At 41.9% G+C, this 23914-nt stretch overlaps 1 protein-coding gene across 6 annotated transcripts in view; it reads right to left on the minus strand.

The window, feature by feature from the left end:
* LOC126162199 (schwannomin-interacting protein 1 homolog) overlaps nt 1-23914 on the minus strand; it is a 1363715-nt gene that overhangs the window by 528371 nt on the left and 811430 nt on the right. For all 6 annotated transcript variants that reach the window (XM_049918537.1, XM_049918536.1, XM_049918533.1 and 3 more), the window contains one exon: nt 14978-15064. In XM_049918537.1, coding sequence (XP_049774494.1) covers nt 14978-15064 — 87 coding nt within the window. The remainder of the gene's footprint in view (nt 1-14977; nt 15065-23914) is intronic.

Below are 23914 nucleotides of genomic sequence, written 5' to 3' on the forward strand. Positions count from 1 at the left end.
AAAAAAGAAAAAAAAGGTTCAAATGGCTCTGAGCACTATGGGACTTAACAGCGGAGGTCATCAGTCCCCTAGAACTTAGAACTACTTAAACCTAACTAACTTAAGGACATCACACACATCCATGCCCGAGGCAAGATTCGAACCTGCGACCGTAGCGGTCGCGCGGTTCCAAACTGAAGCTCCTAGAACCGCTCGGCCACGCGGCCGGCAATATACGCAACATCTCAAGCTTAAATAAAAAATGGAATAACTGCCCTGTGACGTTACATGGTGTCTGGGTCATGAAATAAACTAAACATACAAGCGTAACAAAGGTTAATGGTGACAGAGTTTCCACACGCTGACAATAACGCCTCTTTCGTGACCCATGCTAACCTGTAGCCGGTAGCGACGAGAGGTAAATAGGCCTATGAAAAACAGTCGCTCGAAGTGGGAATCGAAACCAGAACTGAAGTATGCGAAGATACTATCAAGCCACGAGACCACCAAGCTTCACACTTGGTAATGATTTTATCATAATGCAGAAGTGCCACCTGGATGATATTTCTGACACGTGATTTCATGGAGTGGATTAAAACCTGTTTAATACATTCATTTTCATGTTTGATAGAGTCACCGTTAACTAACTGCCTCGGCTACCCATTGTATATATTCGACTTTATTTTGTAACCACTGAAATAAAATCGCATAACGGGCATCTACACAAACAGCCAATACTATAGGATGCAGAAGGTATATTGCCTTGCACTTGAGCTACTCCGCTGCGCTAACTGTTCGCTGTTAACAACGCACAGTGCCAAAGAAATATTTTCGACAAACTGAACGTACACCACGCAGTAACAACAACGTTGTAACTAATGCACAGTGCAAAAGAAATATTTTCGACAAACTGAACGTACACCAAGCAGTAACAACAACGTTGTAACTAATGCTGATGCAGCTTATGACGTGAGGAACACTAAGTGTGTAATGCGCATTTGTGGACAATATTTATCCGAAAAAAGTACATTGGTGCTTAAGTTAGTGGCGATTTTGTCTGGCGTATTGGTACACCGCTTGCTTTAAGTGTATTTATCAATCGTCTTTTTTTATTTGAGGTTCTATTATTGTTCTTACATTGACATTTTCAACATTGCATATTAGAAGGTTACTAGTGGCGTTGTTTATGGGTTAGAAAACGGAACGTTAATAGGAAGAAAGTTTAACATTTGCGACAGTTTGTTCTCTCTACATTAAACAGAGATGTGAAAAATATGGAGAACGATTGAAAATTTGTGCCTTGTTGGGATGAGTGCTGTCGAGTAAATCACGCCAGAAAAAACTTTTCTCGCTTCATGTAGGATCGTTTTGACATGAATTATTCTCCATATTCAGGAAGTGCAATGGCTGTATCTCTGTCACTTAAGAGATAAAATGTTCTCAAACGAGAATTGAACCAAAAACCACTGAAGCTTTTGCTTTACAATGTGACAATGTTCCCACAGGCCTGGCAACCATACGCGGCATTCACTTTTTTGTCACTGTCGTACTGATGGTTAATACAGATGATCTGCAATGAAACAGACTGTAGTTTCTGTGTGGAACGATCTTCCTGGACTAAAAACATGCTTTTGATAATTGGAAGACACACAAGTGAATATCTAACTAAAATACCAAGAAAATGTCAAATGAATTTAGCAGGATAGTTCTGTATCAGTCCAGGAAGTAACTCTGCTGTCACAGGGTTGTCAGACATATTCCACAATGTTGTCAAATTTCATCCCCACAGCGGGAAGAAATACGTTTCTACGGTTGGTGTGTTTCTTGAGCGGCCTAGCAATCAAAGAACGAACGTTGTGCATCAAAGATACATCAGAAAGAGCAACCAAACTGACACCTGAAATATGAAAGTTATAAGAAAATATACTATGTGGTCTAAAGTACCCGGATACCTGGTTGAAAATGACTTACAAGTTCGTGGCGACCTCCCACCGGTAATGCTGGAATTAAAAATGGTGTTGGCCCACCCTTAGCCTTGATGACAGCTTCCACTCTCGCAGGCATACTTTCAGTCAGGTGCTGGAAGGTTTCTTGGGGTATGGCAGCACATTCATCACGAAGTGCTGCACTGAGGAGAGGTATCGATGTCGGTCGGTGAGGCCTGGCACGATGTCAGCGTTCCAAAACATTCCAAAGGTGTTCTGTACGATTCGGGTCTGGACTCTGTGCAGGCCAGTCCATTACAGGGAGGTAATTGTCGTGTAACTACTCCGCCACAGGCCGTGCATTATGAACAGATGCTCGATCGTGTTGAAAGATGCAATCGCTATCCCCGAATTGCTCCTCGACAAGAAGCAAGAAGGTGCTTTAAATATCAACGTAGATCTGTGCTGTGATAGTGACACGCAAAACAACAAGGGGTGCAAGCCCCCTCCATGGAAAACACGACCACACCATAACACCACCGCCTCCGAATTTTACTGTTGGCACTACACATGCTGGCAGATAACGTTCACCGGGCATTCGAAATACCCACACCCTGCTATCGGATCGCCACATTGTGTACCGCGATTCGTCACTCCACACAAAGTTTTTCCACTCTTCAATCGTCCAATGTTCACGCTCCTTACACGAAGCAAGCCGTCGTATGGCATTTACCGGCGTGATGTGTAGCTTATGAGCAGCCGTTCGACCATGACATCCAAGTTTTCTCACCTCCCGTCTAACTGTCCTAGTACTTGCAGTGGATCCTGATGCAGTTTGGAATTCTTGTGTGATGGTCTGGATAGATGTTTGCCTATTACACATTACGATCTTGTTCAACTGTCGGCGGTCTCTGTCAGTCAACAGACGAGGTCGGCCTGTACGCCTTTGTGATGTACGTGTCTCTTCGCGTTCCCACTTCACTATTACATCGGACCTAGGGATATTTAGGAGTGTGGAAATCTCGCGTAGAGACGTATGACACAAGTGACACCCAATCACCTGACCACATTCGAAATCCTTGAGTTCCACGGAGCGCCCCACTCTGCTCTCTCACGATGTCTAATGACTACTGAGGTCGCTGATATGGAGTACCTGGGAGTAGGTGCCAGCAAAATGCACTTAATATGAAAAACGTATATTTTTGAGTGTGTCCGGATACTTTGATCACATAGTGTATGTATAAACCAACTGGAACTCCATAAATTAAGAGCAAAGAAAATTAACTGGGTGACCCTCTTCATCGTAGCAGTCATTTTATTTTTGTTTTAATCTCTAGGTTAGTGGAATATTTATATGAAAGTTATCGAGGAGCAGTTGTCAGAACAGATTGCTACGTTAAGTGTGGTCTCTAAATTATCAGAATATTCGTATGAAAATTATCAAGTAGTAATTGTTAGAACTTAAGAGTAAATCAGAAAATAACTAATCATTCTAGTGGAGGGCTCAATGACAGAAAGTCCTTAAATGAAAACAAATTTAAAAAGACTAGCTTGGAGTGGCGTTTACACACGATGAACACCAACATCTGGGAATACGAATACGACGGCACAGATAGACAGGCACAGATAGACAGGCGGTGCTAGAATGTTTGGAGGCCATCCGGATGCTGCTGATTCACTAAGTCAAACTAACCAAATATCATTAACAGTCTTCGTGATCAATCAGATTATTACTGAAAGCTTCTCAACAGTGTGTGGACAGCTTTAGCATTACTTGTATCCAACACTCAACACGATCCCATCTTATGATAGTTAATGCTGAGCACGTCTCGTTGCACTGATTTATTTGGTAGGTAACAATAACAGTCTACTTTTTGTGAAAGATTTGTGTGTTCATGTGTTTCAGCCAAAACTTATTACCACATCAAATAAATATTCATGTACTGTATAGTTTTTGATCTGATGATAACAATAGTGAAACGAAGTAATAAATGAGGAAATGTATTAAGATATCTAGATAGTTTTGTTCACAAAACATAGTGTTGCGTCACGTATTTTCAATCTTAATGTTAATGTAGCATCAGTATTAAGATTGAAGCCATGTTACCCGATACTGTGTGTTAAGTCCTTTATACGATGTTCTGATGATCGGCTAAGGCCAAAACGTGGGAACAAGTAAGTCGTTGACAACAAGTGGACTGGTGTTAACGACCAAATAAAGCGGTGAAAAGCCACTTGCTCAGTATTCACATAACGTTGGTAGGGTTCTTGCATGACTCTTTGCAGCAACTGATACTTATGTTTGTTAATCACAGCAATATGACGTTGCTTACAATTTAATATTTTCCACATCTGGCTGTCATCTCGCTGTAGACGCGATGAACAAGAGTAACCGGTTATCGCATTACGAAGCATCCGCCTTACGAATCCCATTCTGGCTTTCTCATAAATTAATCCTAAATGCCTATTTATGTTGTGTTATATGAATATATTTCCCCTTTTTAACTTTGTTGAACAGGTGTTGTAAGGAAGGCTTGCCACTCGACACGAACAAAATTGCTAGATCTCAACCCTTGAACTGTTCGTCTTGTACAAAACTTGTAAAAAAGCCTATGGACTATTGTAGAGGGTTAATAATGCCTTAAAAATAGTTGTCTAGAACGCTCAGTTACCTTCAGATATTATCGATCCGCTCTTTTTTAACTGAAAAATTGGGGTTGCACAAACCGAGCAAAACCTGCACGTTAAGTAGACATACCAACCAATTCCTTCACTGCCTGTGACTTTAGAGTCTCTTTAGGAAGTTTGAGGTCATGGTTGCCTCCGTTGACGAAGTCTTGGTGTGTGTGCTGCAATGTATGGCAATCCAAATGTTGCTCGTCATTGTTGCCATACATCCACAATTTTTTAACAGTGGTGCATACCGGTAGATCTCAGCTGCTGATCAGTTTGAAATAGATAATTACTGTGAATTATACAACTTAACACAACATGCGTAAAGATAACCTTCAGCTCACATGGTTTCTCATTTAACTAGTGATTTATTTGCGCGGTTTAGGGTACAAATAATAATTTTGCATAATAACGAACACAAATATTGCTCACACAGGAGTTAAGTCTTTTGTTGCTCTTTGCGGAAGACCGTATAAGGCGAATTTCAAAGGACGCCTCTTGCAGTTAGTATCACATTCAGTAATCTGATTTCACTAATGTGAATCTCAGTTATTGTGCTGTAAATATGTTTAATGACAACAAAATTCATCGTTGTGGCAAGTAAGTTAAATCTCTACAATCGTCTGTTAACAACTGAAATAAGAGCCACTGTTCAGGTTATATCTATTATGATTAGTTTAATGATCAGTTCACTGCAGTATTTCCTTTACAGTTCTGAGTTGTACCGACTAGTAGTTAGTTGAATGATAGGTGTTGTAGTGAGTCGGGATAGAATGACCTTCGGGTCCTATGTCACAGATGACAAAACTAATGCTTCCTTATTAGTTATATTGTTTCAATGGCAAATAAATTCTCACTTTCTGGACTATAGTTTTATACGCGTTTTCTGTTGTGAGACAACTCACATCTGATCATTCTGTTGTCTCAAAAAGCAAAAATTTGACAGACTAAAATTCTATCCAGGTTTGCTAAAACGAGGATCTTTTAGATGCTGTATTGAGATTACAGAGGAGAATTCCTGAGTCCAACGTGTCTACAGCAACTGAAGTGTAGGTGTTTACTTTTTACTGTTAGTTCCTTCTCCATAAAAGTTTCCAGTAGCATAATGCAATTTTTTAGATTCCTTTCCGTCTGTGATACACTTCCGTTTCTTGGTAAAAAAAGTTGCCGGAAGTTTAGAGGCTAGCCACCATCGATGTTTTACAAGCCTAGAAATAAAGTTATAATAACTCTACCGTAGGACTGGCTCATTCCGAAAATTGTACATGTGAGCTTTCATATTTGACAATTATCGTGACGTAAATATATCTTAATTACACAGTTAAGCATATAAACACACAATAAAATAGTTGCACAAAAATGGCTCTGAGCACTATGGGACTTAACATCTGAGGCCATCAGTCCCCTAGAACTTAGAACTACTTAAACCTGACTAACCTAAGGACATCACACACATAGATGCCCAAGGCAGGATTCGAACCTGCGACCGTAGCGGTCGCGCGGTTCCAGACTGAAGCGCCTAGAACCGCTCGGCCACACCGGCCGGCAGTTGCACAAATTGCATGATATTTTACTTAGATTTACGTTTCTACGGTATTCTACATATTCAGATACTTATAATTATTTGGTCGAATCTATGTAAAACTTAATGATGTTTTCTGTAAGGCCACTGAATGTAGCCTGCCCTCAAGTTGATGCCCAGCAGCCCAGATGCCCACTAAAGTTTGGGTAGCAGCACTCAGTGAGATTCTGACAGCCATACAAAAAGTTGAGACTTGGAAACATCACAAAGTTGTTTGGCAAGTCTGTGATCGTCGACTTACTTTCGGTACTGAAGCTAAATTAGGCTTCCAAATTCATTGGGTATGTTTTGCGATTTTGTTGAAAATTTCCAAATATTTCTTACGTAACAAGTGAAAAACGCCGAAATTCAATTTTTCAACAACAAGAAGATCATTTTACTCGCAAATTACACCAATGTCTGTCATCTTTCACTTTGTGAGCAATACGTTATTCTAACTGTTCTAGCTGCTAGTACAGCATTAAGAGAATGTTCCCGACATCGACGCCTACTTTCTTAGGAACTTTTATGTCAGCTATTTTCAATATTTTTTGAATAATGAGTTGAAATGATGGCTGGTCGTTACACGTAATATTCTCTTATACTGTTCACTTAATTTTCGGAAAAAAATAACACCTAGTCAGAAAATCTGAAGATAAGGAGCCTGTAATCTCGGTACAAATCTACAACTATTTCTCTACATTTATCTCTGTGTCGGCAAAGCAATGCACGTCGGAGCGTGTTACCCAATTACAGACTGAGTAAATGCGCTAAAATTACCAAAAAGCCACGAATTATCAATCCTGATTAGCCAAGAATGGCTTTCTGTTATTTAATCTGTAGGTTCCATTGAATTAACTGAAAATGGTAGAAAGGTTTCTTGACATTTGGATTATGAAGCAGTTGTAACTAAGTATAAAAAGATAGAAACAGTAAACACTTCTTGCTTTTGGGTCAAAATCCCAGAGTTATCGGCTATTAGCTACTCGTGTGTCGTATGATACTGAAGAAAGTTCATAAGTACTCTGGCAACGATGCTTCAGATATTGTGTGAGTAGACATAGTTGACTGCACCGATTTACTTCGTAAAATTTCATCTACAAGCCTACGGGAACGAGTAGGTTGACAAGAAGTTCTTCCTGATCAGTTAATTATTCGTAGCTGAAATGCGATTTCTCTTAACAATGGAACGAGTTGCGAGAGCTTCAGTGATTTGAACCAGCTATGAGCTGAGGGTACGTTAGCTGGGTTCATCCCTCTGTATACAGCTGTTAACGACAAGATGCTACTTTTGATGTCTATCATCAAGTTGATATGAGTGTTTCCCGTGATATCAAGTGAACTATTTAAGTATCCACAATGAGAGTTACTTGAGCTTTGTAGAGTAGTGCTTTTGTGGGAAAAGACACATGAGTGATACAAATGTCAATTAAACTGTGCCTACTGCGCTGAGAGGCCGAAAGGTATAGATCATAAACAAATTTGGGGGTTTGTTTTGGTTGCGGAACCTAAGAGACGGTAGTTACACCTAGTCGAGGGTAGAATAGAGGCCCTTGCGTTCTGAGGGACATGTTAATTACTTTCGGTAGTGTACCAGATTCATAAGACTGAAATTTGAGAGCCATAGAGAATTGCAGAGTTTATTTCGAGTGCAGAAAGACGACAAGACTTCCAACTTATGTTTCTGTGTGTGGGATCATAATTTATGAGAAATCCACTACGGAAGTTGAGGATGGGTGGAGTATTAGGGACGTATGAGGTGTATGAAGTTGTGATAGTCTGTTACTCTTGTTTGCCGCGTTACAGTCATAGCGGGCCATATTTTAATGTCCTGTGTGTTGTATGCTGGTAGGAGTGAAGCCTTTTGTCTACCGAGGGACTTCTCGTCCATTTAGGATATGACGAACCAATGTCACGAAAGTTGTTAGAATTTTGTGTGACGTGAGGACTCATCCCCAGTTTAGTTAGACGGAGGTTTTAATGTGGTTTTTGTTAGATGACTCATCTTTTTAGTTCCACGATCAACCAGCCTTCTTACTGACTTTTCATTAATTCCTTTAATATATGACAAGGGTGTGACTAGATCTACTGGGACATTTATGCGGCATTTACTATTGCTCTCGCTATTGTTGTATGGCCTTAGCTTTCCGTTTTAAGAAGAGTACCTTTCATTCACCATTATCACGATCTCGTAAACGTATCGATCGATCCATCTGTAATTCCATCTTGCTTACCGCTCTCAAAATAGGGCATCTGTCTGTTATGGAGAAATTAAATGGTCTACAGAAAGGTGTAAAGATTGGGCATATTGTTGTGATAAACTACAATGTGATAGGCTTGTATTAAGTGCGGGATACAAAGGTGTTGATGCTGTTCACTCACTACTGAGTGAAATTTAGAAATTTAGTCTGAGAATCTGATTGACATCGAGCGCTGTTGAAGGCTGTTTGTAGTCAGCTTGACGAGGATCACTATAAATAATGATTTTTGGTAGTCAGACTTAATTGCTCAGCAGCTTCTGAATAGCCTCCACACATTCCAGCTCCTTCCCTGTTCATCTATAACGTCGCATTCGTATCCCCAGATGTTGGTGAGGGTCGCTGAGTGTAAACGCCACTCCAAGCTACTTTTAAAATTATTTTTCTTCATTTAAGGAATTTCTTACATACTTCGAGACAAAAACAAATATGAAATAATGACGGCTATGTGAAGAGGGCTGTCAAATGAATTTTTCCCTGCTATTAATTTTTGGTTATTCGACTGACTTACACAATTTTTCTTAGACCTATAGTATTTCAGGTATTTGTCAATTTGGCGGCGGTTTCCACTGTCTCTGAAGCGCAACGTTCACTCATGGATTGCTAGGCCGCTGAAGAACCACGTCGGCTGGGAAACATATTCTTTCATGATGCGAGAATGATGGAGACTTGACAACATTGTAAATTAAGAGTGGCAGCCTTGTGTCAATCGAGATACTTGGTGAGGAGATACAGCTTTATCCTGCTAAATTCATTTGATAATTTCTTAATATTTCAATTAAGAATTCTGAACGAATTTCACTTATAGTGTGTCATATACTTATCGAATACATGAATTTAGTCCATGTAAGTCACTTCACCCAGACACAACTGTCGATACCGTCTTTTTCTTTGCAAATTATCTGTCTTAGCCATCAGTAGGAGACTAAGGAGCACTGAATGCTGCCTGTGGTTGCTAGGCCCGTGGAAACATCGCCATGCTGTAAAGCCAAGGCTGCACTGGGTGTAGGTTTAAGTCTCGTGGGAGAACAGCATTTTATCTTTTACGTGTCAGGGCTACAGCCGTTGTGCATCCTGAACTTGGCAAATAATTCATTTTAGAAAGATCCTACATGAAGCGAAAAAAGTATTTTCTGACAAGATTTTTTCGATAGCACTCACTCCTTACAAGGCACAATTGTTCGAGGTTCCTCCACATTTCTCACACCAATTTCTAAATCCAAAGAGAACAAAAAGTTGCAAATGTTAAACTTTTTCCGTCTAACGCTCCGTTTTTAACTCATAAGCCGAATGGAGTGGCCGAGCGGTTCTAGACGCTACAGTCTGGAACCGCGCGACCGCTACGGTCGCAGGTTCGAATCCTGCCTCGGGCATGGATGTGTGTGATGTCCTTAGGTTAGTTAGGATTAAGTAGTTCTAAGTTCTAGGGGACTGATGACCTCAGAAGTTAAGTCCTATAGTGCTCAGAGCCATTTGAACCATTTTTAACTCATAAACAGTGCTACTCATAAACTTCAAATACGCAACGTTCAAGATATTAATGCAACAAAACTACTAGAACCACGCCCCTGCCTAACCCAAATGTAATTTATAAATACGCTTATAGCAACCTATTTACGAACACGCCAAACAAACCCGCCAGGGATTGCGCACCATCTCATTTTTCCGGATAAATTTGTCCACAATTGTAGATTACATACTTAATAATCTTCACGTCATATGTCGCATGAGCACTGGTTACAATGTTGTTGTTACTGCGTGGTGTACACTCAATTTGTCGAAAATATTTCTTTTGTACTGTGCGACATTAAACGAAAACCGGTAGTGCAGGAGAGTAGCTCAAGTGAAAGGAACTACTTCTACGAAATCTCCTGCATCCTAGAGTATTGGCTGTTTGTGTAGATGACCGTTATGTCATTTTATTTCAATGGTTACAAAATCAAGTCGAATACACACTTTGGGTAGACGAGGCAACTAGTTAACGGTGATTCTTAAAAGAATGTATTAAACACGCTGTAATCCTCTCCAAGGATTTCTGGTGTCAGACGTCACATCAAGTGTGGCGCATCTGCATTACGACAACATCATTACCAAGGGACATGTGGTGGCTTCATGGCGGTTTTGTATACTTAAGATCTGGATTCTACTCACACTTCAGGCGACTGTTTTTAATAGGCATAAACAGATCCTACTCTCCTCTGCTAGCTACAAGCACACGAAGTAATACTGCACCGTGGTTCGAAATTCACGTAAAACGCTATGTCACTTGGCTACCGACAGATGAGGTTGGTCCCATGAGCCGCGCGGAGTGGCCTCGCGGTTTAAGGCGCCATGTCACGGATTGCGCGGCCCCTCCCGCCGGAGGTTCGAGTCCTCCCTCGGGCATGGGTGTGTGTGTGTTGTTCTTAGCATGAGTTAGTTTAAGTAGTGTGTAAGTCTAGAGACCGATGACCTCAGCAGTTTGGTCCCTTAGGAATTCACACGCATTTGAACATTTGGGCCATGACAGAGGCGGAAGTGTCAGCATGTAGATACTCTGTCACCAGTAATCTTTCTTACACTTGTAACTTTATTTTAGTTAATGAACCAAACGCCATGTAATGCCAAAGGACAGTTACTCCATCTTTTATTTGAGCCTGAGATGATGAGTATATTTGTTCTGGGCTGGGATTTGGGCTCGGGTCTCCCTGCCGGTGGTGTAATTACTTCATGGCGATATAGTTCCATTAATTCTTTGCCCATTCAAGATTCCAAAGTCCTCGGTGTCGCCACGTAGGGAGTGTGTTTGGGAAATAATTTTGATTTTTAACTTCTCTTCAGTCATTGTCCGTAATAACGATGTAAGGCGCTTTCGACTCCCAGTTAAGAGACAGAATTTTTCGTCACACCATTTCAAGTTCATAAATACCACTCCTGGCTCCTGGTAAAAAAGAACTCGACAGTTAACGTGTCTTCGTGTGTAGTCTAGTCAACAACGATTTGGTCGGTGTTCGTTTCCCGATCACCACTGAATTATCAGTCACGCTATTTTTAGTTCAAAAATACGCACTCCTTGCTACTGGTCAATGAACTCCGTAGACATTGTCTCAGGTGCTATGGTCCATAAGCGGGCATATTACAGAAATGCTCATTCGAAGCAAAAAAGTGTAATAAATATGGACTATAAAATGTAAAACCTTAAGAGGCATATGCGCTTCTTCATCTTCTTTACTGTGATATACAGATTTCTTCTACTGAATGTTCTTTGCTATTTATATTTTGAAAGGTGTTAGTATGAACCAAAAGAAGAAAAATGTCTCCAGTGAGCAAGGTCTATAAAGAGCATACCTTAAGAGTTATGAGCACTTGTTCATCTTCGTTTCTACAGAGCATATCTACTCTACGTTTCTACCTTAGGGTCCATTTTCGCTGGACGATAACGGCGATAAGTACCGGGTTCGAATCCTGGGAAGGCAAAAATTCAAACATCACGCTACTGCTAAAAAAAAAAAAATCGTGCTACTTGATTGTGCTTGCTCAGAAATCTGATTATGTACTGGGTTCACACTCCCAGTCAACATAAAACTTTACGTCTCGTCATTTCAAGTTTGTTGCATGTGCATTAAACCATATTTAACATCCTTGGTTGTTAGTTAAGAGGTACAAAAGTTGCTGGATACGAGTCTCGGTCCAGTATAACATTTTTCGCAATGTAATTCCAAGTTCAGATTTACTAACTGATATTAGCGAAAATGAAGTGTATCATGTATCTTTATGCATAGTCAGCAATGACCATCGGTCTTGTGTTCTAGTTTCGGCCAGACACGAATGCCTTGCATGGCTTATAGATATTGCGTTTGAACCTATATTCAGAACAAAACAGATGGTCATGTCTTTTAAAGTTCAAACATATTCGCAAATCGCTGCTCATGGTTTTTAATGTCACTTTCTGATAGATAGGAGAATTACGAATTGGTAGCCATAATTGAGCCGTGCTCATTCTAAACTATGCGTTTCCTTGAACTTGGCTGTCTATCTGTGTTTGGTTTCCCGCCGTTGTTGCGGTTATGCCGTGGTTCTTCCTCCTTCTATGTGTGGTAGCAGCGATGTGTATCGATATTGTATCCTGTACTATCTTTGGTCTTGTGCATATAGTTTCTCGCTAGGGGGTCTTCGGGCAGTCGGTCGGTTGGTGCGGACCAGGGAGGATATCTCCCTGCGGTGGAGTCAGCTGGATCTGCTGGCGGTCCCTGCACAGTGTCGGAGCGTGTCTGGAGCTGTCTGATGGCTACGAGCTTCGTGGCTCACCGACCCAGGACGTCAAAGTTGAGTGGTGTGTTAAGTACCCGAGCAACGTCTGTTCATGTTGTGTCGTTCGTTTCAGTGGTTCGCTGTTAGGGAGCTTTTCCTGTGAGCAACACCTAGTGTTTGTAGGGGTGAAATCGAGCCACCGTGTGTTGGAATTAACTATATTGGTTCTCTACAATTCAAGTGCACGAGCGTAACTTTCTGCCTTGTGGCCATTAGTGTTCTGGTTACGTGCCCTGACCACTAACGTAATTTCAGGCAGCGTCCTTTCCTCACCTGTAGTCTCTGTCCAAAATGGTGTATAGTTTTGACAGATTAATAAATATTTCATTGTGGATAATCACGTCCATAACAGTTTGGTCTTTGAGTTTTTATGTACCGATTGGTGGCTAGCAAGTCGTTTGGTCGGTCGGTCCGTGACTGTCTCTTGGTTGGATTACTGATGGATCAAGTGTAGCTGGGCCCACCACATAAGTGAACACTAATGTTTCGAGGGCAGGCACCCCTCCACCCCCTGGAGGCGTCTGAGTGCCGTTGACTATACTGCCCTTTTCATGGATGTTTAATGGTCTGGTGGGAATCTATTATAGCCAATGCATTAAAAGAAAAAAAATTGTGTTTTACGTAAATCAATTTAAGTAAATCAATTGTGGGCCTTCAGCCGCTTAAAACCTTATTCTTCAGTTTAGTTATTGTCGTTGTGTTGTTTTTTTATTTTGTCTTCCCCCATTGAAAACTTAAAGGTTAAGGTATTTTAAAATTTTTGGAAAATCAACTGCGGGCCTTCAGCCACTTAGAGCTTATTCTCAAAATTTCCCCAGGAGAAAACAATTCGTCTTCTGCCTTAAAAGATTATGTAATATATTTTAAAAATTTTAAGTTTAATTGTGGCCTTCAGCCGTTTGTATTGCACCTTGTATATGTTTGTTCTGTCCACTTTTGCCTTGAGGATTTCCGCCCAGCTGTGACAATATATATTATTTTATTTCCAAATTTTAACTGCATGTCTTGAGTCACTTGAAATTTATCTTGTTGCTTTTTAAGATTTCTTGTTTGGAGGCCGTGAAAGAATTGCATTTTGAAACTCGTAGTTGTAAATGTTCGACGATGTGCCGTTTTGGTTTGAAAGTGTTATTAAATTACAATAAATTACAATTTTGAAGTGAAACTGATAGACACTTTATTTGGCCCTTTCCACAATCCTAATAACCTGTTCTGCCCACCGACTTTAGCGGGCGTCTCAATCATGAATACACTGAAATTATTAGCGTCACGTTGACGTTGATGAGGTTTTCATATAGCACATGATGCCTTTAATCGCGGTTTTCTAACTGGTTATTTCATGAACCAGCTTATGAATACGACGGTTAACAGGCGCGTGGAAAGCCTTTTTGATACCAAGAATGCTTTGAGTAGTCATTGAATTTTGGGAGTCTATATATCCTTTGAAAATATCGTGTTAACAAATAAATTTCGTTTTGGGAAAAGTTTGCGGAATGTTTTGTGTGGTTGAGTTACAGGCATTCATTGTCTCAGATACTAATGATAGTGGTAAAATTTTAGAAGTGTGACTTACTGTAATAAATATGAGTTTACAAGCGTTTAGGACTTCTCGTCTGTAATAAGGAACTCCCTGAGATTGGTAATATCGTGGTATTTGTTTGCAATTGGAGTTATTGCCATACAGTGTTTTCTAGTGGTCAGTTGTAACAATTTTGCGTAGTCAAGCGACTGCACCAGCAAGCAATTAGAGAAGCTACAAGACAGTTACGTTATGTGTCTGCCTGAAAATGAGTCGGAACGCAATTCACGTCTTCTGGATCCTTTTGAACATAACAGCACATGATAGTACGTCGAATGTTACCGAATCTTCCTGGAACGTACGCTCTCGAAATTGTAACAGTAAATCTTTTGTGCCGTCTGCCACTGGGGTCTGATGAGTGTCTTCTTGACAGTATCGTGGCCAGTGGACGAATCCGTGACGAAATATGCAGATCTTCTGATGTTCATTTGTATCTACTCTTTTAATCCTATCAGCGTCCCAGAGAGGCGAGAAATAGTAGAGAACTAACGGAAAGCGGTTTCATAAATTACCTGTTTTGTGGACGAATAATTACACTTCCTCAAGAAATCATTCGTTTTTTAGATCTGGTGAAGATTAAAGATCTACCTACCATGTAACTGAACCGTCCAGTGAAAATTGCCCCCTTGCTGTGTTACGCAACTGATTCGTGTCGAGACGCCGTACCGCCAGCTGAGAAGCGCAGTGCGTGGTGTGGACGCGGCGTGCTCACCTGTTGATGAGGTGGTGGGCGGCGTCGGCCGCCGTGGCCGCGGTGTTCCGGTTGCGGTCCCTGTGCGGCAGCTGCGACGCGTTACGGCTGCAACACAGGGGGAGGGCCGAAGTCAGTGGCAGCGACGGCGTTAACTGGTATTCACTACACGAGCCATTACGAGCCTAAACAGCTCCGAGTGTCGGCGCTACGAAACATTATGGAAGGGCACAAATTTCTCCAACAAGTGCATTCACTCACATCAACCAATATACATAGGTCTTACCTTACAGATTGATACTAGCTGGTTCAAACACATAATTGCGGTCTAAGGCGCTGCAGTCATGGACTGTGCGGCTGATCACGGCGGAGGTTCGAGTCCTTCCTCGAGCATGGGTGAGTGTGTTTGTCCTTAGGATAATTTAGGTTAACCCTTTCGTGGGCAAAATTATCGAGCAGTTTTTTTTAATGAATGGAGAGCAGATAGTAGTTAACAGATAGGTATATTTATCATACAGAATATCAAATTTGCTCCAACTGTGAAAGTGAGGTCACGCAACAAGGTGGGAAGTATTCTTCCCACTGCCCTTCCTTGGAGTTAAATGACAAAAACAACTTTTTCAATATATGTCGTATTTATTTGATAAATTTACTTCTCTTGTTAGAATTAGAATTACTTGCCATGAAATTTTCTGAAACATGGGTCTATGCAAAGTGGTATTTGGCAATATGTACAAACACAGCGAGTGCTCTTTTCCGCAGCTTTGGTACTACAATGACGGCACGTCCAGTAGGTTTCTCCTAAAATGGATTGATGCTCCCCTATAACCACATGACGAAAATCTTCAGGTACTTTACCCCTTTTTGCCTTTTTTTGGATGAGAAGCTAGCGATCAATTGTCTGGCTAGATGGACCCTGTATGTGAGCTGATCATGCTGACCATTTTCTCTTTTATTTATTTTCCACAGGATAAAACTGTTCACTGCAGCAACGTCCACTAGGAAATAAAATATTCTGTGCCACCATTTTACAGAACGTCTGCCAATAGCATACCTTTCTCGTAATTGATCAAACTTATCGACACCACCCATTATTTTATGTATTCTGCCACAATTTAGGACAAGAAATCTCTGTACTAGTACCATCCTTGTTTTTCCTTATCACTGAGGCTGTTTCTTTTGGGTTATGCATTGAGGACAGGAAAGTGACTGGACGGTTATCCATCCGTTTTACTGCAGAAATGGATCCTTTTGTTTCAAAATGGAACTCTCCTCGTTCCAATTATACGTTTTCCTTCATAAATTTGGGTAAATCAAAGGTATTTACCTTATAGTATAGCTTTGAGGAAAAAATCACAACCGAGCGAGGTGGCGCAGTGGTTAGCACACTGGACTCGCATTCGGGAGGACGATGGTTCAATCCCGCGTCCGGCCATCTTGATTTAGGTTTTCCGTGATTTTCCTAACTCGCTCCAGGCAAATGCCGGGATGATTCCTTTGAAAGGGCACGGCCAACTTCCTTCCCTAACCCGATGGGACCGATGACCTCGCTGTTTGGCCTCTTCCCCCAAAACAACCCCAAAAAATCACAAAATGTCACGCAAACAGCACTGAAAGGCTCCTCTACAGAGCAACACTCAGCCATACATTGCCTCTGCGCGAAGGTACAGCAAAAACGGCGGGAACTTCCGATTGGACGTAGTACCCTATACTGTTCACTAGGTGGTACCACCGAACAGAGGTGGGAACTGTAAATCCCACGGGACTAGGAGCGAGTTCATTGTAGTGGGAAGGACGTTTCCCACGGCTCGCGAAAGGGTTAAGTAGTGAGTAAGCTTAGGGACTGATGACCTTACCAGTTAAGTCCCATAAGATTTCACACACATTTGAACAAACACATAATTATAAATAGAGTGTATGGTGATCTTCATCCGAAGAATTCTGAAAACGTGTAACTGATGTGCATATGCGGCGCATACAATTCATAAGAAACACAGTTGAGAAGAATTTTGCATCACCAGCCAATGTTCAACTAAGTCACCACGGCTGATTAGGAGAAAATCACAGGGGAAAAAAATCTGTGAACAATCTGCCAGTAGTCTGTAAGTAACATCACAGATAAAGCCATACGCTGCGGATTGCTAGCCACGGTTGGGGGGAGGGTGGGGGGCAGGGGGGAGGGGGGAGAGGGGAGTGGGGGGCGGAGTGGGGGGCGGGGCACATCATGCAGGGACGTCCGATAACAGAACCTTGGTCCAATGACAGGCGACTCTGTTTAAGTTTCGTCGTAAACGGTAGCTGGTTTCACCGCGTTGTGTTCTGATTACGACTTCTTGTGTGTGGCGCGCGCAGTGGCCGCGTGGTTAGGGGCGTAATGTCACAGATTGCGCGGCTCCTCCCGTCGGAGGTTCGTGTCTTCCCTCGGGCATGGCTGTGTGTGTTGTTCTTAGCACACGTTAGTGAGTTTAAGTTGTGTAAGTCTAGGGACCGATGACCTCAGCAGTTTGGTCCCTTAGGAAATCACACACATTTGAACATTCTTGTATGTATTGTTCTCTCTGGATTGCACTGTAATGTTATACTACTATTCTGCTTGATCTTTGCTCGCATTTATTATACTGTGTGAACTAGATTACGCCATATATGTTATTGACGTCTAATTCCATTATTGTCAATATACTTCGGATAAATGGAGCGATGTCGGATCGGCAACCGCTAAGATCACGAGATAGGTTCTATTGTAATTTCATCATTACTACATGCACTAAAAGTGAAGATATGTGTTGGAATTAATCATAACAGTACATGTTACACCGTATAGAAAATGTTGTGTTGTTATCATATGGGCCTGCAAGGTTCGAATAGTTTACACTGAAGATTGTCACACAGTGATCGAAATCGTCCTGTAAAATAAAGCACATCAATCTTTACGACCGACGCTGCCACTTATTGAAAGTATATACGTTACTGTTTCATATAAAATAGAAGCTGGCCTCGTCACTTGGGGTTCTATGGACTCGTGTTTATTTGTTCTTCCTTTGTGAACTGCTCGATTTAAATGCACTGTAAGTACATTGCTCTATCTATTTATGTTTGCATCTGTTTTCCATACTTTGTTGTATTTAATAAGAACTCCATGTTAGCAGCTTTTAACAGAAGTGATATTCAACTTTATTGCATCTTGTCACGGGATGTGTATCTAATCCCGCTTGGATTGGTGTTTCATCTTGCCACCGAGCGTGCTTTTAGTGACTAGAGCTTTCTTCCTTGCAAATGCTAAGAATGCAACAGTAGTTACGCAGATGTGTTAGCACATTATTAACTGATATTACAAACTATACGTTTTAGCACAAATCAATGTACAAGAATCATACTCTCACTCCAGTGAAAATTTCGGAGTTCCCCACTAAATGCGAGAAAGTACGGAAAACGGATGCAAACCAAGATAAAGCAGGATACGAGCAATGTACTTACAATGCATTTACATCGAGCAGATCAAACACAGATTCGTTAACAAGTACAAATACCTACTGATCAGCTAAACATTATGACCACAGCTCAACGCGATGTTGGATGTCGCCTGGTAGCGTTGCAAGGACGTCACACGGTAAAAAAAAGTATGAAAGCGGAAAAGAGACCGATGGGGGATTACCCTATCGAAGCTATGGCCTGCAAACGGGGAAATCCACTGAGATAAGAGACACTGAAGGAAGATTATTATTACGTAGAGCCTGTGAACGTGTATCTCGAAAACGGCGAAGCTGGTCGAATGTTCACGTGATACTGTCGTGAGCATCTGCGGAAATTGGTAGAAGAACAGTAAAACTACCGCTAGGCATCAAGTGGATAGACGTCCAGGACTCTTCACAGAACTACGACGGTGGATCACTGGAAACGTGTCGGCTCTTCCGTTGCATCATGTTTCTTCCTACACCACGTCGATGGTCGTCTCCACTAATGCCATCATCGAGGCGAAGGGCGGCTTCAAATATGCATTGCGCCACGGGCGCAGGTTCGTGGGAGCAGTGTTATGCTATGGAAAACATTCTCCTGCGGCCGCATGGGACGTTTGGTAGTAATCGAAGACATGCTGACAGCTGCGAACCACCTGCATCCCTTCGTGCCTGATGTCTTCCCTGACGGCGATGTCATCTTTCAGCGGTATAATTGTCCTTGTCTCGAAGCCAGAATCGCGCAGCAGTGGTTTGTAGAGCACGATGGTGAAATGAAGTTGATCTTTTGGCCACCAAATTCGGCTGATGTGAATTCGATGGAACCCTTGTGAGTCGCTATCGGGCGCTATCAGCACGTACACAAAGCAGCAGCCCGTTAGTTAGCAAATTATGTGGCCTGTGCGTAGACATCTGATGCCACATACCTCCACAAACCTACCAAAAAATTATAGAATCGTTGGAAGGCAGAATCGGTGCAGTATGGCGTTCTAAAGATGGGCCAACAAGCTATTAAGCAGGTGGTCATAATGTTTCGGTTCGTCAGCGTATGTGAGTCCACAGGTGAAAGCAGCTTCTGTTTTATATGAAACAAAAAGAGAAATGTAATCGTTAACTTCATCCAGTATCATGGATGCAAGCAAAAATCAAGGAGAATACAAACAACATATTTTCAATATGATCCAAGGAGTGCAGTACACACGAGAAATCATAATCAGGAACACATTACCATGAAACCAACTTCTGTGTCATGTCATGTCCGACGATTTTTAGGTTTTAACATGTGTGTGCAGTTATTTTCATTTGATAATGGCCACATGGTCGAGATTGAATTATTGGGTCACCGTCATAAGTGTCGTGCATAAAGAGGGGTTTTAACGTGGTAACTCTCCACGCTCTCCTGTCTTCTTCCATACTCTTCAGATCCACGTAATTTCAGTTTCCCTTTACGTCGTTTGTCATATCGTATCGCTCCCTTCCTTTCAGTCTCATCCCGCGAACTAGACCTTCTCCCCTCAACGAATGTCCCATACAGCTCTTCTTCCATTCTCTTACAGCGTGCAGCACTCTTCTCTTCTCATCAACCATTTCCAACACTCTTTCGTTACTTATTCTTTCCATACGGCTTATCCTCTCCAGTCTCCTTCAAATCCACATCAATGCTTATTCTTACTTTCCGTTGTAAATATAGATGCTGTACCAATCATCTCTCCACCCAGTCTGCTCCTTTCCTCTTCAAAATACCCATCACCTCGCTCTGTTGTACTCCGTGGAAAGCTTTTTCTAAATAAATAAAGAAAGCACAAATTTCTCTACCGTTTTCAATATATCTGCACCTATGATTCTTAACAGGCCAATAGTATATCTTGTTCCTTTCTTCTTTTAAATGCGAACTGTTTCTCGTCAACCCATCTGTATAGCTTGGCATATAGCCTTCTGTTCAGCACCCACAGCAATACTGCATCTGTATGAGAAACTAGGTTGATAGTCCTATGCTAGGGGCGGACAAACGTTGCACGCGGCTCATGAGCGCACAGCGCTGCACGTGTGCTGCTCGCGTGGAGGCGTTGAATGGGGCAGTGGCGACAGCCGGCAGGTTGCGGCAGTGCAGTGCCAGGCTAAGCTGCGGACGTTGATGCGAAGCGAGCACTATGTAGTGAACGTTGTATTTCAAGAAACGGAGAAGTGGAGATTTGCTATCTTTTAAAAAGTAATGGGAGAATCATTTTCTCTTTGTGCTAAAACGTGAAAATTCGAAATGTTTAATATGTGGCAGTATTCTCGCTGGTCAAGGGAAGTTTAGTATTGAAGGCCATTATAATAAATTTCACAAGGACGAGTACAATTTATTGTCGGATTCTGAGCGGATGGGGAATTGACTGAGCTTACGAAGAGCGATCTGACAATACCAGATGAATCTGTCGTAGTTGGCCGGCCGGAGTGGCCGAGCGGTTCTAGGCACTACAGTCTGGAACCGCGCGACCGCTATGGTCGCAGGTTCGAATCCTGCCTCGGGCATGGATGTGTGTGATGTCCTTAGGTTAGTTAGGTTTAAGTAGTTCTAAATTCTAGGGGACTGATGACCACAGCAATTAAGTCCCATAGTGCTCAGAGCCATTTGAATTTGTCGTAGTTGCTGTTGTCACGAGAGATCTGCGACTTTCTCTCGTCATGTCTCTCATCTAACTGATTTAACATTAATGGAGCACTGTTTTCAAGTTTTCAGGACGACAACAATAAGAGCCCAGCGGTATGTGCAAGTTATAAGACTGCGCTTAATATAGCGAGAGCTGGAAAACCATTTGCTGAATTAATAAGTCTCGGTTAAGAGCAAACATCAGGGATGAAAATTTACGTAACTGTTTGTGTTTGTCTGTAAGTAGAAATTTTGTTCCAGATATTAAACGCATTGTAAACTCCACCTGTGATAATTAAATAAAACGTATCGTAGGTAATAGGTACTCTTTCAAACCATGATTTCATTCAAGCACTCCTACTAACCTTATTCATTCACTCAATAAAGCAAGCTAGGAAACAAACGCATTACAGAGGAAAGAGCGGACAGAAGGTATGGTGGGGGTGGGAGATAAGCGGGTGGCCAGCTTGCCCCTGTGTGCACGCGGAACACCTGTTAACTGCACGCGTGCAAGTGCACCGCACATGTGCAGGATTCCTGCCCACCCCTGTCCTATGATCTTCAAAATTTTTGTATTTCTCTTTCTCTCATTTAGTATGATTCCTTCTTTTCCGTGTTTCCCCAAAAGTTCAACACTACTGCTGGCAAGTTATCGATCCACAAGCCATCGAACTTTCATCTCCTTCAGCGCCTCTTCTGCTCCTGCTTCCGTGAAGCTGTAGCCCTTACCATTTTACGGCACATATTCCTCCTCTTGAAGCTTGATTTCACTTGGTATTTGATCCATCTTATACAGACATCCTATATATTCTTGCCGTCTGCTCAAAACCTCCTGTGGTTCTTCATACAATGTACCATCCACTCTTTTTATTTCCATGTTTGTCTTCCTTCTTTTAGTTTCGAAAACCATCTCACTACCCAATGTGTACCTTGTTTCATACTTTCCCTGTATGTTAATTTTCTCTATTTCTTCGCATTTTTCTTGAATCCACATTGCTTCTTCAGTTTCTCTGCTTTTCATTATTCAGTTTCTTGTACCTCTTTTAACCTTCTTCATTTTATATATTTTTTCTTTCTTCCATCTCGTTCAATATGTTTTCCGTTACTCAATCTTTACTGATACTTTTAGTCACTTTAATTCCTACTACTTCTTTAGGGGAGCGCATGCGTCCTTCCTTCATTTTTATTAATTTCTCATTTGTCTGTTCTTCATTTCTACTTATTTTACATTTTTCCATAAACCTGCCTTCACTCTGAAGCTTTGACTACGTCTTTGAGACCCGCCAAGTTTAATCTATCTTTTGCTTTACCTCTCCACACTTCCTTCAACCTCATTTGTATTTCTTCCATTACGAGGCTGTGGTCTGAATTTATGTCTGCTCCTGGGTAAGTTTTGGCATTCTTCAGACAGTTCCTAAACTTTCGTGTATCAGGGTGTAGCCCAACTGATACCGTTCTCTATTCAAATTTGAGACCCATGTATAACGTCTCCTTTTTTGATTTTCAAATAATGAGTTACCCACTAATAGGGAGTTTTCTTTGAATTTTACAAATAAATAATTTTACAATCAAAAGGCGACCACGATACTTTTACAAAATTATACATGACTGAGAATGCCAGTGATGAGAAGTTAATCTTAGCTTTTTTTGAGATTTCTTGAATATAGTACTTTTCAAGGTCACAGAAACGTTTCCAGGCACGCACTAAACTACGGTGTCCAGCCATAAAGTACCAGGGGGCGTTCAATAAGTAGTACAACACTTTTTTTCTCAGTCAGTTTCGTTTGAGAAACTGCGGAATCTGTTGCGGGACATCGTGGAATATTCCTGTTTCAGCCTCTGTAGCTTCATGAAGTTCTAATAAGTGGCGGCGCCATACATAGCCTTCAAAGTGGCATCTGTAATGGAGGTGTGTGCCAAGCAGGAAACTGCCACTGAGTTTCTTTTGGTGGAAAACCAGAGCTTCGCAGACATGCATATGCGCTTGCAGAATGTCTACGGAGACCTGACAGTGAACAAAAGCATGGTGAGTCGCTGGGCGACTTTCGTGTCGCGCAAACCTGCGCGAACCCACGTGTGCCGACCAGCCGCGCACATCTGTGACACATGCAGTGTTGTAACTTGCGGACAACCTCATTCAAAGTGATCGATGGATCACAATTAAGCATCACGCTGTATAATTGGACGTCTCTGTTAGTAGTGTTGGCACACTTGTCCAGCAGTTAGGATACTCAAATATGCGTGACTGATGGGTTCCTCACCGCCTAACAGACCATAAAGAGCAACTGTGAGGAATTGCTTGCGCGCTAAGAGGTTGATCGTGACGAATTTTTGTCGAACGTTGTCACAGGTGATGAAACATGGGTTCGTCATTTCGAACTGGAAACGGAACGACAATCCATGGAGTGGCGCTCACTATCTCTCCTCTGAAGAAACGCTTCAAAACTGCATCCTCAGCCGGTAAAGTAATGGTGACAGTCTTCTGGGACTCTGGGAGGGTTCCTCTGTTTGATGTCCTCCCTCATGGGGCAACGATGAATCTGAAATGTATTGTACTATCCATAGAAAACTGAGGAAACGACTTCAGAATGTTCGTCGCTACAATTATGCGAACGAACTTCTCCTTCAGAATGAGATTTCCACTCTGCAGCGGAGTGTGCGCTGTTATGAAAGTTCCTGGCAGATTAAAACTGTGTGCCGGACCGCGACTCGAACTCGGGACCTTTGACTTTCACGGGCAAGTGCTCTACCATCTGAGCTACCCAAGGACGACTCACGACCCGTTTTCACAGCTTCAATTCTGGCAGTGCAACGTCTCCTACATTCCAAACTTCACAGAAGCTCTTCTGTGAACCATGCAGAACTAGGACT

Source organism: Schistocerca cancellata, chromosome 2 (genome assembly GCF_023864275.1).
Source record: "Schistocerca cancellata isolate TAMUIC-IGC-003103 chromosome 2, iqSchCanc2.1, whole genome shotgun sequence".
Classification (NCBI taxonomy): Eukaryota; Metazoa; Arthropoda; class Insecta; order Orthoptera; family Acrididae; genus Schistocerca; species Schistocerca cancellata.